This window comes from Dermacentor andersoni, chromosome 3 (assembly GCF_023375885.2).
Source record: "Dermacentor andersoni chromosome 3, qqDerAnde1_hic_scaffold, whole genome shotgun sequence".
NCBI lineage: Eukaryota > Metazoa > Arthropoda > Arachnida > Ixodida > Ixodidae > Dermacentor > Dermacentor andersoni.
The window spans coordinates 202,873,919-202,895,257 of NC_092816.1; the positions used below are offsets into that span (position 1 = coordinate 202,873,919).

General features: G+C 45.2%; 1 protein-coding gene across 1 annotated transcript in view; it reads right to left on the reverse strand.

Annotated features, from left to right (window-relative positions):
* Positions 1-1,551: 1,551 nt before the first annotated feature.
* The window catches only part of LOC126524355 (glycosyltransferase 8 domain-containing protein 1-like), a 98,416-nt gene continuing 78,628 nt past the window's right edge, over positions 1,552-21,339 (reverse strand). Inside the window, exons 7-8 of the mRNA XM_050172683.3 lie at positions 19,590-19,690; positions 1,552-10,392 (exon numbers count right to left, since the gene is read on the reverse strand). Of these exons, the coding sequence (XP_050028640.2) occupies positions 10,145-10,392; positions 19,590-19,690 (349 nt within the window). The 3' untranslated portion in view covers positions 1,552-10,144. The remainder of the gene's footprint in view (positions 10,393-19,589; positions 19,691-21,339) is intronic.

The following is a 21,339-nucleotide window of genomic DNA, read 5'->3' on the forward strand; positions in this document are numbered from 1 at the left end:
CATTGAAATGATTTTATGAAATTCAAAAGAAGAAATCACTAGCGGTAGGTACAGGAGTGTTCACTATGCCTTTGCTATACAGTTAAAACTCGATTTAACGAAGCGACGACCACACTCGAATTTAGTTAAATCGGGAAGTTCGTAAAATCAAGAAACGGTTTGTTCGGTCCTTATGGGAACCTACTGCGTATGGATGGAGATGGAAAAACTTTATTGGGTACCTACCGAGGAATGGAGATTTTTGTTAGATCGGTAACTTCGTAACATTGGAGTTTTGTTAGATCGAGTGTTAACTGTATATTGCCACGCAACTAGTTGGAAAGCCTAGTACGGTCGTTCATATCCCACTTTAAAGCCCGAGCATTGTGATCAAAGGGTTTACTTTTTTATTTAGCAGCAACTTTAGCAGTAAACTTGACGCAGTGAAGTCTGCCTCTTACAAATAATCTTCTAATCTACCGCCCCTCCTCAACAGTAAGCAGGTGCTGTGCCACCTTCAGCGGCAGTTGCCAGCCTGTTAGCTCCCTATTTTCTTTCACTGTCCATTGTATATGTGTGTTTGCACATCGAACAATAATTTGCATTGGTTCATCTAGTAGTGAAATGTTTATTGCTCTCGAAGTTACAGAGTAGCTGTGAAGAGGGTACGCAAGGCAAAAACCTGCTTCATGAACCTTCAAGACAGCCCCGCACCCTTTGATCACATGACAGTATCTTCAAAATATTCCAGAAGTCAACCCAGCTTGTGCAGGCTCAAAGGCTAATGGGTCGAAACATACCGGGCCGGCACGGGCCAGCCCTGAATATTTTGAGCCTGGGCTGGGTACGGGCCAGGCTTGAAATCACCGGGCCAGGCTCGGGCGGGCCAACGAACGGCGCTTTCGGGCTCGGGTCGGGCCAGGGTATGAAAATATGGCCTGTGCAGTGCGCTGGCACCGACAACGAAAACGGTATGACCGACAACTCAGACATTCACTTCTGTTATTCAGTCGTGTCCATGTCCTGTGTTGCGCTCTTTTAATTTTGCTATATCCCACGAACCACCTAAGGGATCCTAAGAGTTATAATTGCAATAAAACGCAAGATGATTAAGGCAGTGAGATCTCTATTGTTTCGTGAAGCAACACACTGCAAAGCACAAGGTGTGGGTTGATTGATCATCCATCAACCCACAAGGTTGATGGATGATTAAGTTGATGTGACTGTCTTCGCGGCCAATCTATGTCAGCCTCTGCACATGTGCGGCACTTTTCAGAGAGAACGAAACTGCAAAAACCACAAACGTGTCTTGACATTCTTTGGGCACACTGCCACCACCTTGAGAGTTCTTACATTGTGGTCCTGCACCTATAAAGCTTAATTGTTTCACATTTTTACTCATCATGCCAGTGATCTGTCCATGAGAGGCCACTACCAACATAATGGCAAGTAAAGAGGCGTAGGGAAGCTATAGTGCTGTTTTCCATGAATCTTTGTGCTTCAGAAGCACTTATGTAAGAGAGGGAGAGGAAGGAGGGAGGGGAAAAAATGAAAAAAAGCACACTAGTGCAGTGAAAAGTTTACACACAGTTTATTTCTAGACTTCTGTTCAAATAAGTTACAATAAATACAGCAAAATCAGGAAGCATTGGACGATGCAACAGTCTACGGAGGCACCGCATCACAAACAGAACACCAGAAATGACCACCTCACTAGGGCCAGAAATGACACCACTAAATACAACCAAACAAACATGCACACCCACAGACAGGTCGAGTCACAACATGTCAACAGATCATTACACTCAGCTTAGAACCGTGAGATTCAACGCTATGCCATTGCAATACTTTTGCAACATGCACAGCTCCGCACGCAGGGGTGCTCACATTGCTGCAATTGCAATAAATTCACTGTGGCAGATAGGCCAGTGAAGAAAAGGCATAACACAATGTTGTAATGAAATAACACTGTGTAATGCCAGTAGACGTGGTAATGAAACAAGCATAAACTAAAACCCCAAACCCCCAAGGAGTATGCCTTGGTAGTCTTGGACACAATTCTAGACTGTGCATAGTTCACTGCACAACCATATAAGAAAGGAGGGTGCAGACTTCTTACAACCTCCAAACCTCACCGAGTGTTGTTGAACAACCATATTCTAAGATAGTAGTGTGTAATTTCATCAATTCTTCCAGAAAGTTAGGCTCTTTTATCATGTTTGCAGCCAAGAAAATATCTCATAATCTGCATACTGCACTTTAGCAGTAACCATAAATTTGTTGCCATTGAGAGAGAGATACAAGTTTACAGAACCATTCTTCCAGTAATGTGTGATGATGACACACACACACACACACACGATTCAAACTAAAAAAAAAAAAAGAGAAACAGCTGCATGTTCACATAGCTCCTGGGCTAGATCCCTTTGCTGAGTAGTTAGAGCTGGCCTGTGTTCCGTGCAACAACAAAACAATGGATATGCATATTCATTCGCAATACCTCAAAGGTTCCAAGAATCAGGACATGGCACAAGGGTTCATGTCCCCATCATAGGTGCTACTTAACGACAGGTTTCATCAGACAAGCACCCCTTGATCACAAGTTGTGCTTTGTTGAAGCAACTGAAAAATTAGTGTACTTGAAACTGTAGGTGCTTCATTTGCCAGAATCAGAGGACTGCACAACTATTTGACATATGTAATATCTGCATAAACATTAGTGAAACTGAAAGATCGCATGTTTCAAAACAGTGAGATGAAGCACCAGTGATGCAAGCAGCACTTCTCCTTATAACTGAGTCTCAAGGAAATGGGGCTCACGACAAGATGTGCCGCCTGTGCCAACAAGTACAGTGTGCTGTAGCTGCAACTGAGCCTAGCTCGATGCTCTCTGGCTGAGCTGCAGTTGTGGAGGCTGGCCTGCTCTGGTATTTCAAGAGCACTGTAGGGAGTCTGCTCGGACTAGAATACAGCCTACAAAGCCTAGTAGAGACTGGTCAGTTCTGGTACTTTAGGAAATTACAGAGTCCATGCAGGACAGGCACCATCGCCAGAACAAGGCCTTACACCGACGCCAGTCATTGAAGGAGTAGTTAGCAATATTTTGCCGTAGGAGATGCAGCCTTTGACACCTAAAAGCAGTTGCAGGAATTTGTGCCCTAGGTGGTAACCATGAACAAGCTGACATGGTGCTGACGTAGGGGAAGGAAGTACAAAAATGTTGAACCTTGCAATGCTACGAGCAAGCAGATCAATAACAGGAACAGAATATTTAAAGCCACGGGCAAGGTTGAGCTGTACACTAGGTGCACAAAGCTTGCACTGAAATGGGGTGTTGTTGTTACTTTCTTTGTTTTTTGAGGCATTGGGAGTGGACAATTGCTAACACGCAAGACACTCTTAAAGTGTGCAACACTTTGAAGCCTTGTTCAAAAGTTCTTGCCCAGAAAGGCAATGACAGCCATCTCATTCAAATTATTCCAGCCCTCACTCACATACACAGGCAATGTCAGTGTTGTAAAAGCAAGAGCATATTACCACATCTGCATAAATGTAACAGGGCTTTTGACGAACAAGAAATGAAATAATGCAAGTGCAATGTGAACTAAAGATGCGTAGTGCAACTGTAGTCAAGGGCTCACAATGCATGCCCACGCTTTGGCACAGAGGGACTGCTTATGCCATGGCTTGCACGGGCAATGCAATGATGCACTGCTCTGACAGCCCAGATGCTCGGTGCAGGTGAGAGTGCAAGGGCGTGCACTGCAAAACAAAGTAGCAAACACAAGGTGCATATTTGCAACATATTTTTGACATGGCATTGCCTGGCCTGGTGTTGAGGTGTCTGTTCTGAATTGCACAATATTCTTGCTATCATGTACTATGACGTTTCCACTGCGTACTCGAATGCATGCGGGAATCACTCATCATTGTAGTGTTGTCATGACACAGGATAAGATAATAGATGCTGCTATGCCACATCGAAAATGCGTTGAAAAAAAATTTTTTTTTGTGTGGTTGAAGCTTAAAGAGGGTGACAAGACACTTCTGTCACACACATATTCCCTTGCTGACATGTGCTTTCCCACAATGGGCTAGTGCCTAATGGCTGAGCTTGGTACAAAATTGTGGAGAAACCTCAAGTAAGTGTGTGGAGCATGGGTCCTTATATAATAGTGCAAGGTACTTGCTCAAACTTGAAATTTTGTACAAGAAGGTAACATTATACTTGTGTAAACACAATATTTTAAGACATTTGTATCACCATATATTGTGTAAAAAAAAGAACAGGATACAGACAATGCTTGAGAAACAGCGTAATACTCAACCTTGTAGAGCCAACTTCCAAGACAGTGAGAGCATAAGGCTGCATTTATATCACAGCTGATTTAAAAAAACACGGTGCAGAGGTAATACTTAATATACAAGGCAAAGGGACCAAGTGGCTTGAGACTGAGATCTAGCAACAGAGGTAGAATAGGAAACAATAACCAGTGGCATTAACAAGCAAAAACAGTGCACACTGATTGCAAAAGTCATCGCAAGGTACATTATGCTGCATTAAACGCTGCTCTATATCTAGGAAACAATACAACCAAACATCATTTGTTGCACGCACCCTTGCAAACAAGTAAACGGAGAAACAGCCAGAGATTGAACACAGAGAAGGAACAATATCCTGCTCCAAAGAGGTGCAGTTCATAAATGTTCAGATTTAGCCTGTGCTGACACGTTGATTGATAGATGGGGATTAGCACAGCAAAGCAACACGAGGCTACGAAAGATGCCGCACTGGATGGCTCCGAATTAGTTTTCATAGCAAGGGGTTCTTTAAGAAGTGCCCAAGGTGTGCCACACAAGCATTTTTTACATTAGTGCAGTCGCCTTTGATTGGAATCAAACCCACCTTCTCATGTGCTGCAGAACGCCATGGCCAACTGGCTCACAATGGTAGGTGCTAGAACAACATTTACTGCATGCCTTGCAATCGTCCTAGAGCGAAGTATCAGCACTACAAGACAGGACAGATGGGAAAAACAAAGGCAAGCGCCACACTTGTCTTTTGCCTTCTCTCGCTTTCATAAGCTGTTGCTTCGAAGATGTCGAAACTAGGCCTAACACGTACCTTGCGCACATTCAGACAGACAGACAATGGCATTCAGCAATACAAAAGTGAAAATCTTTCTCGCTTATGCTGTTTGTCGTTCATGTGGCATAAACTGTATGCATCATTAGCATGCGTTGCAACCATCTTTTTACTAAATGCTTCAGTTGTGATAGATTTTTCAAAAAATTGAGAAGTGCACACCTACTGATAACAGAACTGACTATACAGTGAGATGAGGTACAAAAGAGTCAGATGAAATATTTTCAGATACATCAGACTAAAGGTAAGGGAAATGTTTACGGGGCATAGAAGTAAAGACCACTATGATCGCAACGGCCTATGCTCTGACCACATAGGATAGACCATTCTTATCTGCCTTGCGTCAACACTGAAGCATTTGAGTAGAGATCTAAAACAGGTGACAGCATGGTACCTTAGGCAAGTAAGGAAGGCAAAATGATGATCCCCAACAGAATAAGTGGCACTGCCTAACTTGAGAAACTGAGACAATGCATCGGGGGAGGCAAAATAAAAACTCACAAGACGAACAAGGTTATGACGGTTGTCAAGTGTCGTCTGCTCATAAACAACAAACTGCAATTTTTCTGCCTTGACTCATTGTGCACATACAGCAGGCAGAGATGTGAGGAGGCACGCTGTGTACAGTACAAAAATATGCTCATGCCCATTAGAAAAAAAATAAATAACTAATAATCTCATAAGTAGACCATCACACTCCCTATGCTCTGCAAACACTCCTACAATGACAGCAATAAGCCATGACGAGGTTCTGCACACGCCTCTGTCATGGTCTTCAAGAGAAGTGCCACACATACTGCACAATACACTGAAGGACTTGCCAAAATGATCCAGTAGCACATTGATAAGTCAATGCTACATTCAAGGGCCAATTTGCTCACTTGATACTACTAAATGCATTGAGAAGTATAGAGTATGCTGACCTTCACCCGTAACCATAATGAAATATTTAAGCGTGCAACAAAGAAATTTTCTAGGATGTGTGATCAGGCAAACGAAATAGGTTGTGCTGACATTTGACTCGAAGCACCCCATGCACCTCCTACACTCCATTTCAGCTTCTCTCAAAGAGAAGATTTCAATGGCTGTTAATACTTGCGCCATACATGTCCTGTGACAATACATACGTGACTAAGCATTCTGCCTGACCTCTCTGCCTTTCCGTAAATAAAGTTCTCTCTCTATCTCTTTCTAAGCACTTTGCCAGGGACACAAAGGCTGGTAGGTGTACATTCACGTAGAAATGCCAGCATACCTTCTGACACCATGGATGCCATGAAAGAAATTCAATTACTATCCCACACTTACAGCTTGAAATGGAGTGGCACACTGCAGGTGTGCCTGTCTCCCACAGATGCTGGAATTTCAGGCTTTCCATTTTTCTTTTACCTTTGTGATAGAAAACAGAATTTCAGGCTGCACGGTCACGTCAGAAAAATTAAAAATTTTTCAGCTCCTGTGGTTTCCAAACATTTGCTCACTATGGTGCAACTAAACTACTGTGCGTTTTGGATGCTGCTTAACAAAATCAGAAGCACGATCTTATTTAGAAAAGAAAAATCCTGTACTAAAGCAGCATGTCTAAAGCAGCCCATAGTGGACTAATATTTAAAGCAGAGGCACACAGACAACACAGCATGTGTCCAGAACCAATAACAAATCCTTCTGTATGAAATTGCAGGTCAGCATGAATAAATGTCAGACTATAAGAGGAAGGCAGGGCTGGCAAACGAAACAGGCTGTGCTGGCATTTGACTCGAAGCACTCCATGCATATTTGTTTATCCTGGAGGGGTAGTACCATACAAAATTCACCAGATGCTGTGGCACCAACAGTTCCTGGAGCCTGTCGTCTCATACTGTTATCCTAATAAGCCAATTTCATGGGGTGTTTTGAAGCATGTTCTCAACCACTGACATCAGTGACACCTTAAATTCAAAGCATAACAAATTCAGCCATCCTAATGCATTTCAGCTTGTGAACAGCATGTTCCACTTCTATAAAGGCAAGTGAGAACATTGCAGTATGCCAAAAGCATGGTCTCCAAGATTACGATGCATCATGCTGTAGCAACAGTAAAACACCGCCACTTCAGAGGTCGTGCAAGACAGTTACACATAAAGAGATTTGTTGTGCTGTTAAGAAGTTGCACAGGGCCTAATAAAAACAAAACGCTTGCACATGGCTTCCCTACTTGTCTTTTTTTCCGCAATGAGAAAGCCATGAGGCAGCTCAGAGCTGATGCTAAATTTTCTCATCCTTTGGATGCTACAGTCAAACCTTGATATAATGAACAGGAATATAACGCAGTAAACAAGAATTGTCATACCACTATTACTGTGTAATTTACATATGCTTATAACAAATATTGGATATAACGAAGCTACTTCTGTGTCAGGTTTGACTGCATTTCCCCCTGCACTGTTGCTGAAGGAGGGGGGGGAGGGAGGGAAGTGCAATCTGGTCGTGACCTACTGTAGGTGACTTTTTACTAAGCAACAGTGTGTGGTTTCACTGACACCGATGACAACTAAAAATGCAAAAACAACACACATTAGATTGACAACCACGCAAAACAAAACAACTTCCGGTGGTTCCAGTAGGCATCATTTGCAGTCATCAACCGAAAATTCAGACACTGAAAACTCAAGATGTGCTTGACTATTCGGACTGCCTTGAGGCACCACAACTGGCTCCATAGACTTAATCTATAAGAACGACAGAAATTTTGGACACCTTAATGGCGGGCCATTTAATATTCTGAACACCGCCTGTATGGCTGCATGCTAAATTGAAATAGCGATATTCTGGCTTTGATGTGTCGCCGGCATCGCCGTGGCATGGTTGTTGGCCATGTTGTTGGGGTCTCCCTGATACTGAAACTAGCAAAGCCTGGTTGGTCCAGCACCAACTAGGCTTTGCAGGACAAGCCAAATCGCAGAACAAGCCAAGCCAAGCTTGGCAAGCTTAATGGTCATGCAAGTTCTGCTGGTGATAGCTGCATGCACCCAGCGTTTGTTCACTCGCATGTTAAATAGCTACACAGTTCCGGCGACTTCTTCAAGCTGTTTCAAGCAGTGTCAACTCTATCCCCAATGTCTGTACTGACAAGGGCTAGAGAATGACTGTTGCGAAAAAAACCTGCGATAGTTTACCTATCACAGCACGGATGACTTCTGTATTGCCGCCAGGGGATGAAGATTCAGTGCATGCATTGACTGTCTTTTGCCTATCTGTACTGACAGCATAACAATGGTCGAGATACAAACGAACCAGGTTGCTGGCAAGCATACGTGAGCTCATTTACACGCAGCAATGCATTGTCAAACCTGGGCTTTATTCTGAGATGATTATTTCGAAGATACTTTCCCTTTTCCAACATTTTGCGTGAGCAGCTTCAGACGTGTCGACGAACGACAGTGTTCCTGGGCACTGTACTAAGAATGCCGTTGCTTGTTGATGCCAATGCATCTGATGCAAGTCATGCAAAAGTGCAAGCATTTCCAAAAGTCATGGTACAAAAATATGGCATACCCTTTTTGGTCACTTCTGGATTGTCAATTGTTTTCTGGTGAATCTGATATTTCGAACTCTCGATTATTCTGACCTCTACTGAGTCTGAATTATTGGTCGCTGACTGTAGTAAGAGTAATCATCGCTTGCGGCTTCCCCAATGTATCCAGAACTTTATAATAGTTTGCCAGTACATCTTGTAACCATTGCAATTTTTGCTATGTTTCATCCCAATGTGACTCTTCCTTCTGGGTGCGTATGCTCATTTCACACATACATTTTGCAAATGCTTTTCTTCTGCACATTTATGACCAATTGAGAAGCAAGAGTTGACAAATCTCACCACTTGTGTGGCAGTGGCACCATCTGGTGGTACAGAATGACACTGCTGTGAAAATGCTGCATGCCCTCCTAGATCCGACCAACCATAGAGGCTATGCAGATACCAAAGGTCAGTACAATGTTTGGCTAGGCCCAGCGATATTGCTCTGCATGGTCATGAAAGTACGGCTTTGAGTGCAGCTCAAGTGCTAAGACAGAGAAGGAGCGCAGGATGCAAAAGCGAGCCACCGTTGTGAATGATGCACGAAACAATGGCACTGGATCCACAGTGACGTACTCAGTGCCTTCTAGGCTGAGCTTAAAACATCGTTTTAATGGTTGACTTCTGCAATTAGTGTCTTGTATCATTAACAAGCCTTGCAGGTGTTTTATGCTCAGAGACGTTCAACAGATAACAACAGTTTGCTCTAATGGTGCGCATAACTATTAGCAGTTATGAAAATGATGGTAGTAGTTCGACCTAGATAAAATGTTGAAAAGTGAAAATTGAAATAAATAATCATGGCCCTGCAAAGCAGAACCTTCAGGTCTATGTGCTTCTTACCAGTCATTGTTGTTATTGGCATTGGTTGCACTATGTAAAGCAGCAGTCTCTTGGAGGCCTTTGCAAAATGTTTGGCCCATGACAAGTTCAAGAGTTCCAAGTGGAAAGACTGATGAGCTTCAGCTTAGACCAAGCTGTTGTGAAAGTTTACCTTCAAGCTGAAGACAATCACAGCCGAGATTCATTCAGCAGAGTTAGAAGTAAGGCTGGCATGCTCACGACTGCCAGAACTAGGAGAACAAGTGTAAAAAATGTCCCCAAGGAACGTATGAATGCAGAACGAAGAAATGAACAGGGCCAGGTTTTGCCTCACAACGAAATTTGTGGCCAGGGAAAAGAGAACCAGAGAATACAAAACTTGCTCTCACTTTCCCTAACATACAAGTTCAGTTGGAAGCAAGCACATGTCTTGTTCATTTCTTTTGTTTCTGGTCCATTGCCTTTTCATTGTGCCACTTCCACACCTAGGATCATGCATGTAAGCACAGTGTCTTAACTTGTGGTAATCCTGCAGTGCTTGTCCTGATACTTTCTTACATCTTCTCTCTGTCACCTGCTGTGCAGTTTTTCACTCAACACAACCAGTATTAGCAGACTGGCCTGGGTTGCCATCCTGTTTTTCAGATCAGGTTGAGCCGAGGATCTGGCTGAGCAGCCGATGGCCTCGGGGAACGCTGGCTGGATGCAGGTGAGGCCGCCCCCACTCGAGAGGCCGGCCGGAAGCGGCCTGTGGGATCTGGTACAAAGTACCGGTGCCAGATGTCAGAGTACGGTGACCTGGCGTTCCAGGGCTTAAAGCGACCTGACCACTGCAACAGCTTGGCACTGGTCACAAAGAGGCGTGAGTACTGGCTCCCTGGTGTTACCCCTGCATTGCACAAATACAGTAAAATCTTGTTTATTTGACTGTCGTTAATTCGAAAAATCAGATAATCTGGAGTTGTGCTGTGGTCCTGGCAAGTGTCTACATTATTTGAGGGCACCAAACTCCCATCAATGTGTATGTATTTTGCTACTCATTGGTTACTCCGGACAATCCGCGGAGCGTGGCAAGCGTGAAATGTCGCAAATGTACAATGCAACTGAGTAAAAGCAATGCTAGTGTCATGCCGAAACTAAGTGATGGAGTCTGCATCATCATCAGTGGGAACAGTATGGGAAAAACCTAAATATGCATTGCACCGTTTTATTCTTGTGTTAACTGCAACATGTGACACCGCATTGGCCGCGTATGTTCAAAACTGCGTGGGCACCATAAATGGTAGTGTCTATAGTGACCATGGAATCTTCATCAGCTGCAGTTGTGGCAAGCAGTAGTTTCATTTTGATTCAGTGCAAATGTGTGGAACGTCAGAAACAAGGCAGAAGCTATGAAGGATGAAAAATGATGCTACTACTGCGGCCAGCATGCATGCGTCAAATCCACTGGCTACATCGTATGGGGGATCAGTTGCCACCCAGCTCACAAGTGAAAAAATAATCGGAACGTGGGCGCAGCAGTGACAAGCACATCCACTCGGATGAAGAGGCATGCCTCCCACTGCTTCCTCTCTGCGAAGGAAGTCAGGAGGCCCTCACCGCTATGAAAGCTTGTCAGTCACGAGATTATGCGAACTGACGCTTTCTTGTCAATTCTGTGCAAAATATGGATGGGGGTTGCAGATTTCTTCAGTAAACAATGGCAAGCTAATGCAGTAAGCATTAAGTCCATTCGATTTGCCTGCATTTTGTGAACTAGTTTAGGGAATGCTGTACTTTACCGTTAATTTCTGTGGTGCAAAGATGCCACTCTCGGCATGGAGCAGTTTGTTTAAAAAAATGCAGGTAAAGTGCAGGCCCAGTTCCCAAACTTTCTGCACCACTGGGATTGTCAGCGACAATGTCGTGCACAGCAGTAGACGATGCTCCAAGAAATATGACCATGCTGCTGAATGGTTTGTACTGACAGAAATTGTATTGTTAATTGTCAATGACTGTACCTATATCCATAAAAGAAGGCAGTATTCATATGTGGCCCTCTCACATGTCCCAGGACAGGCAGGAAAGGCCCTTAAACTAGCATTCAAAGTGGGTTTTTACCACCTCTTCAAGATATCCAATTTCTTTCCGTCTCACTAGCTTACATGCCAACTCTCGTGTAATCGCATACTATCCTCATCACCACTCCTCATACCCCTTCCTTCTGAGCAGAGGAACAGGCTAGAGGATTATTACCTCTCCGCATACCCTCATAAGTTCTCCTAGTGCCCCTTCTTGCATGTTACAAAGAGCTGCTCCACGGTTGCATGCAACATGCCGCATGCGCTCAAAGATCATTTTGTTGCGAGTACTACATTATTGCAGCACGTATCATTGATGTGAGCAAGCGAGGGCGCGAATTACTGCCCCGCTGGAGATAATACAACCGCCACTTGAAGGAAAACACAAGGAAAGATGCGTGCCCTTTTTGAGCCAGTGCGCGGTGATGACACGAGCGTTCTTGGTAGATGTCATCTGCTTTTGTGCTTTTCCAGTAAAGAGTTTTATGTAAATAACCAAAGTAGTAAAAAAGGATCTGTATGTCTCCATAGATAGTTCGTGCAAAAGTAATAGCAACAGCATTCATTTATTTTATTGATTACAGGCATTTAGTTACAAATGGTCACAAGAATATGTGGACCCAGACAGGCGACATGCCTTTCTATCCTTACTGAGGTGCTCGTATCTCTAGGTCTGGTCAAGGGGTCTTTCAGAATATGCTGCCACTCATCGCGCACCCTCTGAGGCGAGAAAGCATGAGGGGCTGCTTGCATAAGAATAGGAAACAGTCTAATGAAAGTGTAGTGAAGAAGAGGACAAAGAAAACGCTCTTGTGCCTGCTGTGCGCGCGATCAGCATTCGTGTACTGCTGGTGTGACCTCGATTGTGCCTGGTGTCAGAATAAATCGTCACACTGCACTTGGTGGAAGGCGCTGCACTCCCCGACCTTGCCCTGGAACTTCACAGCCGAACACTGCCAACTGCTCCAGCCACTACCATGATCGAGGCTCCCAACACTCTGCCTGGAGCATCTGCCGTTCCTATAATTTGCTGCGCCATCCAGTGGCAGCAGGACCCTCCTGTCTTTAGCGGATCAGGTGAGACTGATGTGCAAGATTGGCTCTCTATCTATGAGCGTGTCGGTGATCACAAGTGGGATGACCCGACGAAGCTATCACCTCCTATCTTGCTGACGTTGCAAAGCTCTGGTTCATCATGAGCGGGAACTACAAAGATGGTCCACTTTCAAGACAGCATTCGCGGAAGACTTCGGCCGCCCGGCCTTGCAAAAACTCCCGTGTTGAACAGTGTCTACGCCAGCTGGCTCAACAGCCTGGCGAGACTTACACCAGCTACATAGAAGATGTCGTGGATATTTGTGCCCGCACCGGTTCCACCACGAGTGAAGAGGACAAGGTGAAACATATCCCTAAGGGCATCGAAGATGATGCATTTCAAATGCTTCTAGGGCGATACCCTACTTCTGTTGCTGCTGTCGTTACTCTTTGCCAGAGCTTCGATGAGCTATGTCGACAAAGGGTCCTAGCGCACAGCGCTGTTGCACCTGGCGACTCTCCCTCAGGCCTCACGCTTCGCTCCAACTCTACGACCGCATCACTGCTCTCCGCTGAGATTAAGGATTTCATTTGTGAGGAGGTGGCGCACCAACTGTCTTATGCTGCCTCTCAGCGATCGACCTCTCCAGCCTGACACATCGCTGGCTGCTCCCATTAGGCGGGCCACCCGCAAGGAACTTGCCGAGTCGCTACCTCTAGCTCAAGCCTGTCCTCCCTTGGCTGCACCTCTGACCTATGCTGCAGTGGCAGTGCGACCTATGCCGCCGACATTCGAATTTCCTGTGCCAATGCAACCTCAAGCTGTGCCTCCTCCTTCATCTTCTTTAATTCCATCTCGAAGCCATGTTCAAAACCTTTGACGCACACGCCAAAATCGGCCCATATGTTTCGTTTGCGGTTTTGCCAGCCGTGTCGCGTGCTTCTGCCATTGTCGCATGCAATCTGCTAACCATGCTGTCGTAACACTTGGATATGACTATTCCCACAATGCTACCGGGCATGCCATGCTTCCCAACCCATAGTTTTCACCGTCTCCTTTACGCCCTGTTGGCACCCATTGTTCTCCGTCACCGCGTCGTCGCTCGCTTTCCCCCCTACGTCGTCGTGACTCACCTAGCAAGGGAAACTATTTGCTGCAGTTCCGCAGCCATGAACTGAGAACTTTGCGACTTCTACAAGGCCTGCACAGTCACCATGCAATTTATTGAATGTTTTGGTCAAAGGAACCACCGCAACTGCGCTTATTCATACTGGGGCTGCAGTTTCTGTCACAGACAAAAAGCTTTCTCGTAACCTCCACAAGGTCACAACTGCGCTGTATACATATAAGGTGCATATAAGTATACCAATACTTATATGCACCGCAACTGTGCAGCATATAGCACCGCTTGCTCACTGTACTGCAAGGGTGGTCATTGACAGCACTGTCTGTGTTGTTGAATTTTTCGTACTGTTTTCATGTTCACATGACATCATTCTCGACTGGGACTTCTTGTCTCATGATCGTGCCATCATCGACTGTGCCCAGGCTGAAGTGGTGCCTTTCCCACTTGCTGATGCCCCGCTGCGTGACCCTTCTGCATATAAGCTCTCAAGCTTACCGTTGAGCCCGAAACGGACATGCCACCCGAAATGTCGGTTCTTGTACCCGTCTCTTGCTCCACCGTGCCACACACTACAGTACTTTTTACACCATCGCCTATTTTTCTATGTCGCAAGGCTCTGCCTCTCTCGCTTGCTGTTCTCAACACTGTATCTGGATTATCCTCTATGCTTGTGTGTAAGCTGTCTCAATACCCTGTGACCTTGCTGCGTGGAGAATCACTAGGTCATGTTCAGCACCTTCACCCGCTTCACATCCTCGATACTTTCGACGACACGGCCTGTTATCAGCTCGATGTCCACACTTCTCCCGTCCTATGCACATCATCATTATCATTGTTGTCGTCATCATCAGACGCTCTTGAATCTGTCATAGACAGCGATCTGCCACCTCCGTATCACCACCAAGTCCTCGCGCTTCTTCAGAATTTTTTCTTGTCATTTGATTGCGACCAACCATCCCGGGGCGTACGGCAACCATACTGGTCCACACTGGTTCGCATCCGCCATTGCACCAGCGACCATACTGCATGCTGGCAGCCGAGCGACAGATGATTAACAAGCAAGTTGATGATATGCCTGTGCCACCTTGATGAAATCGTCGTATTTTCACCAGATTTCCCAATGCACCTCGTTCGCTTCCATGAGATACTGACCTGCCTCACCTCTGCAGGCCTTCAACTCAACATCAAAAAGTGCCGTTTTGCTGCCCGCAAGTTAACAATACTGAGACAAGTATCGAAGGACGGTGTGCTTCCTGAACTAGCCAAGCTTCACACGGTCACAGAGTTTCCGATGCCCCCTACTCTTAGGGTGCTCCGCAACTTTATAGGGCTCTGCTCTTATTTTTGGTGCATTGTATGCACTTTTTCAACAATCATCGTACCACCAACCAATTTGCTTACTGCTACCAGCGGCATCTCCGCGGGGTCAACTTCGTGTGACGAAGCCTCCAAGCAACTATGTCGCCTACTTTGCCACCGATTTTTCGACACTACGATCCCACAGCACCTACAGAGGTACACACAAACACCAGCGGTACCGAACTTGGTGCTGTCCTCGCACAACGGAAGGACGGCTATGATGAGCACATAGTCGCATATGCGAGCCATACCTTAAAGAAGGCAGAAGCCAACTACTCTGTAATAGAAAAGGAGTGCTTGGCCATTATTTGGGCTCACGTCAAATTTCGTCCGTACCTATATGGTTGCCCTTTTGACATTGTCACCGACCACCAAGCCCTTGCTGGCTGTCCTCGTCGAAGGATCTGTCAAGTCGCCTAGGCCGATGGGTACTTCGCTTACAAGAATGTGACATCCACAGTGTCTACCAATTGGGGAGGAAGCACTTTGATGCCAATGTGCTTTCCCAATCACCGATTGCTTCTGATGTGGCTTCAGTGTCTTCGCCCTTCGCATTCATGTTACCCATCAACGTCGCTGATATGGACGAGCAGCATAAGGATCACCTGCTTTAAACCACGCTGAATTTCCTCCACGATCCATTCGTCACACCCTCTTCTCGAGCACTTCATCGCCAAGTCGCTCACTTTGCTGTACCCGACAACGTCCTTTACAGCAGGAATTATTTCCCTGATGGTCGCAAATGGCTCCTTGTGATACCACGACACATGCGTTCTGACATATGCGCTTATTTTCATGCTGCTCCTCATAATGGTCCCACCAGCGTTCTGAAAATGTATGCTCGGCTAAGGCAATGTTCCTACTGGCACGGCATGTATCACTTCGTGCGCCATTACGTGCATGCTTGCATGGCATGCCAACGGCGTAAAATTTCACAGCACCCTCCTGGTGAGCTACAGCCACTGCCCGGTCCGGCTCAACCCTTCGATCGCGTCAGCATAGACCTATAGGACCACTTCACTGCAGCTTCTCATGTAACCAATGGATAATTGCAGGTGTCGATCACTTGATGCGCTACGCCGAGACTGCCGCACTCCCGGCAGCCTCTGCACATGAGGTTGTGTTTTTCATCTTGCGGAACTTTTTCAACATGGTGCACTACGTGAACTGCTCAGCGACCGGGGGCGTCTTCCTGTCCGAAGTAATCCAAGCCCTTCTCGCCGCATGCAGCATCGTTTGCCGCAAGTCTACAGCCTACCACCCACAAACGAACCACTTGACAGAGAGGTTCAACCGCACACGCGGTGACATGTTGACTGTGTACGTTGCCTCGGACCACAGTAACTGGGACACTTTTACGATTCGTAACGTATGCGTATAATATGGCCACACAAGCTACCACTGGCTTATTGCTCTCTTTTCTGCTGTATGGATGAGAGCTCTTGTGTACTATGAACACACTGCTTCCATACCGACCTGACGCTTCTGAGTGCACATCTGTGTCTGAAGCCACCAAATATGCAGAGGATTGCAGGCAGCTCGCTCGAACCCTTACAACTGCCGCTCAAGGTCGTCAAAAGCTGCGGAATTTACAGTGGCGCGCTTACACCACGTGTTATGACAACTTCCCTTGTTTGATTGTGGGTCCCACCTCATAGCCCTGGCCTTTCAACCAAAGTTGCACGCTATGATGGCCTCTACGGCGTCATAGACGGCAGCTCTGCTGTCACCCACGTTTCAGAACCTGTGACGCAATCACTCGACCTTAGGCATCGTGGGCGTGACACAGCTCATGACTTAACTCTCTTGTTACCACGCCTATTCAAATCAATCACTGGTGATCGATGCTTTAGATCGCCAATTTCAACATGTTGGAGTCACTTCTTATCCATTTAAGGCCATCCAGTAGTTAGTACAGGCATTACACTTTCATAATCAGTTAAAATTTTTGCGATACATCAATGTTGTGACTTTTGACGGACCTTTTTGCAAACTAATATGCGCATGTTGTAGCAAAAAGAGGTGTGGCTGTTATCTTCTGCCATGCTCGAGAAAAAAGCTTGCCACTCATGATTACGCTATACTAGCATCAGAATTTTGTGATCAAATGACTCCCAGCGAGTCAAGAATTAAATATCACCAGCATTGCCATCCGATAGTGCTGAGTGATGATAATTAACCAAAGATGACGCCAGCTGTACACTAGTGAGCTTTGATTTGGAGCCCTGAGTCGTTTTATTCCGCCAAAGTGTATTTCTGAAGGTCCGCCACATGTCCAACATGTAGATGTAGCATGTAGCATTTTCAACCAGTTTCCAAGAGCTTCCAAGAGCAAGGGGCGCTGCCAGTGTCACTGCAGTTATTGAAAATTGCCCCCATGGCATCATCCTGCGTGGCTGCACCGCGAGAAAAGTGTCGTGCTCGAAGCTATGCTGCACCCGCACTTCAATTTAGTGATGAGGACTAAAGTTACAGCTACGAAGATGACAGCAAACCATAATCAAACTCCGATGGCGATGAGTCAGCATGCGACATGCGCAGCTGTTCACTGGCGAGTTTCCTTTACGGCCTTGAGCGGTCTCCTTCCTTGTGCACGCTTATCTACCAGTCTTTTTGCACAACCTGAGAGCTCTAGTGATTATCTTGAGGGAGCATACTGCGCTTGGTTACGATGTGCTGCCATCAGCAGCAAACAAACTTCCGTTCACGCCAAGAACGCCGCCCGTAGCACATCTCGGCCCAGCACTACGGATGAGCGCAAGACAGCTTACAACAGCGTGAAATTTCTTTCAACTCTTCTTCCCAGCAGAGGTGATAAAGACAATCTGTAGAAATGCAAACAGGTACGTTTGGATGCATATTCTTGTAGTTGCCCAGCTACGCTGAGAGCGATCGGTCCTGGAAGAGGGGCATGACTGTAGATGAAATGGTGAAGTGCGTTCCTCGTATTTCTCATTGGACCACCTTCAGAAGATGCTGAAAAGGCGGAAGTGCGAAATGTGTTACGAGCACCGCAATGTTGAACAAAAACCAGATGTCTTGTGGGAATAGTGCAGAGTGCACCAATGCTTCACAGAATCCAGGAACTGCATCTCCGCGTGGCAAGAGCGATTAACTGGTCTTTGTTTCTTTTTTGTATCTGAATAACAGCAGTGTACTGAGCATTTATTTTTTCAGACGCTATTCCTGGGTTATTTATATTTGAAATGTATATATTGAATGTCCTTTGATATTGATGTTTTTGTAGATATCACGCTTTTATTGTTGGTTTTATCAACTGGCAGCAAAAATTGTGCTTTATAGAATTTTTGTTTTACCTAATAAATTGTTTTGTTTGGCAACCTATGCCTTTGGGAACAGCATTTCATTATGCACAATATGCTATGCTGTAATGTGTGCTGGAATATTATTTGTGTTGGTAAATAATTTTTTTCTGAGGCCTATAAAAAATTACCATTATCTTGCGGTAACAAAAGAGTTAAGCCGTACTGTGATCCCCTGATCCTACCTACGCCATGGTTCACCAGGATGGCTCACCTTCTCTCCCGGGGGCCATTGTAGTGAAGAAGAGGATGAAGAAAATGCTTTTGTGTCTGCTGTACGTGCGATCAGCGTTTGTGTACCGCCGCTGTGACCTCGATTGTGTCTAGTGTCAGAATAAATTGTCATACTACAAAAGGAATGTTCCACAATTTGCGCCCATGTTTACCCAAGTACATATTTACCATGCCTACTCAAGCAGCGGCTGTAGCACTAACAGCTGTTTTTCAAGAAAACCAGGCGAAAAGCTGGTTGTCTGTTATGACAGGCCATGAAACCAGTTACAAACACAGCATCAATAACAGGCTACTGGCAGAGTCAACAGCCTAGCCACAAGATCACCACTGAAAAGCTTTTAATTTAACATGCATGCATTGCTGGAGAAACTGGTGAAGTTGTTGCTTGATGCATAAGATAGCATCCAATTTATTATTGTTATGAATTCATTCAACAAATGTGGAACATTGAACACATTAACAGCTCAGAGAACATACTATCCTTCGTTGACAGACAGAAAAATCTGCCTGATAGTTACAATGATGGGCATTAAGTGTCAAAAAGAAAATTCTGTTCTGTGAATGTACATTCTGCACGTTTTCAATCGAGGGCATGCTAATTTTTCAGTGACATAAATCAGTTGCTAGTAATAGGAGCACATAATTTTTTTATTTTGAACCCATAAAAGGTAGGCACAAATTAGATTCAGAGGTTCATTAGAATCGGGCAAATATGGTATACACGTTGTGCTTTCACTGAATAATGAAAGCAGTTAGCCATAGTGGCTGCTTGTTTTATCTCGGCTGCTTTTCTCCATGTTCCATTCTTTGTGACTGTAAACTGTATCAAACGCTTGCATGCCAAGAATGAAACAGGCAAGTACAACACCACAAGCAAGGCAGCACTTAGATCTCAGTGGACTAGTGCTGTGTCCCGGCAGGCTTCCAAGACGAAAGTGCGTACCGTACCTAGATTGCGGATGTGCCACTGGGGGTCCAGGGCGCTGGTCTTGTTGTGAAGTGCCAGTAGCAGGGGCCCCAGAGGTCCCTCCCGCTTGAAGATTTTCTCTCTGAAGGAAGGTTAGAAAAGAAGGAATAAAAAAGAAAGAACCAAAGCAGGAAAGAAAGAAATAATGGTTGAATGACGGCTTCCAAATAAGCTTCACAATGAAAGCAAAAAATCACTTTAGGATGGACTGACGCACAATCCCCCCATATAAGAACCTTTACGCATTGTTACCCTTGTAGACTGACAATTTCTTTTCAGTGGCAGAGCAACTAATTTCACTTCTCATCAGGGTTCGTACAGAACGTTTGGCTCAAAGTTCAAAGGTAATGCAAGGATTTCAAGGATGCCAATGGCCAAAATTCAAGGAGGGGAAAGGAAACCTATTCTTACACATACACTGAAAATTAGTGAAATCTTCTTCTTAGCTGTGATTTCTTGCAACTAAGAAGCTGCTGAGTTGGAGTTGGCTTCAAGAATTTCAAGTGGCTTTCCAAAGTTGGCTTTGCCCTTGTAAAAATGTCAATCACCTTTTGGCAGGATAGTTAATATAGTGTCCGGCTTAAGTCAAGGACACCCGTTACATTAAAGCCAAATGGCTGAAACATACTCTCTGTCAGGCATTTCTAGAGCCTATAGGGCTTGGAAATACAGCCACAATGGCTGCAGTGTGAACCAATTAGCAAAATACCAAACTACAGGTTTTCCCACTCAGCTTAATCCAAACACCATTGAAAATAATCCAGGTGCCAGCCAATTTAATCTGAGCACCAGCATTCTTACTCCAAGTGCCAATAAAATTTAATCCAGGCGCCACCACATTTAATCCCAGCGCCATCCAAATTAATCCGCATGCCAACTCATTTAATCCTTGCGCCAGCCATTTTAATCCAAGTGCCACACATTTTAATCTCAGTGCCAGTCAATTTAATTCTGTTGGAAATTGATTGAGAAACAAATAATTTTTGCAGAAGAGGTCACAACAGGCTTCATGAATGCCATCTATTCATTGATGTGATCACTGTATTGGTCTCAGCACTATAGGAGCACAGTTTCCACGCTACTAGTGTCGTCATGGCTTCTTCAGAAACACTTCCGCATGGTATACCGCTTGCTCATTTCCTCCTTTTCGAGTCGCATTTCTGAGTGACAAGAGTGACTCACATAAGTGAGTCAGAATCGTGACGGATATTACGCGACTTGGGTTGCAATCATGACATGCGATTTCCTTCCCTATCATCATGCATATCGATTGACATCGTTCACAAGGGTAAAAACTTGCTCACTATTACTCAGGCACTTGACATAATCACTAAGCGACTCATTATAGCTCACTAAGCTTGTACCTCGCATCCACTAATATGCTTTCAACATGCATATCAAACAAAATGGTTCTGAGAGTGTAACAGCTTATTCTTGAGTGACATGATCAGGTCACTAGTGACTAACTCGACGTAGCCGCCGTCGCACCTCTCGTAACCTGCCTACTAACATATAAAAGGAAATGGCTTTCAAAGCTTAAAAACCTGCTCCCTATCACTCACTCAAGTGACATGATCACTAGTGACTCTCGTGACGTCACCATGCTTCTCACGCATGCACTATCCCAACCTGCCGACATGCATATGAAACGAAGTGGCTTACAAAGGGTAACAACCGGCTCACTATCACCCAGTCAATGAGGTGACCACTAGTGAGTCTCATGACGTCACC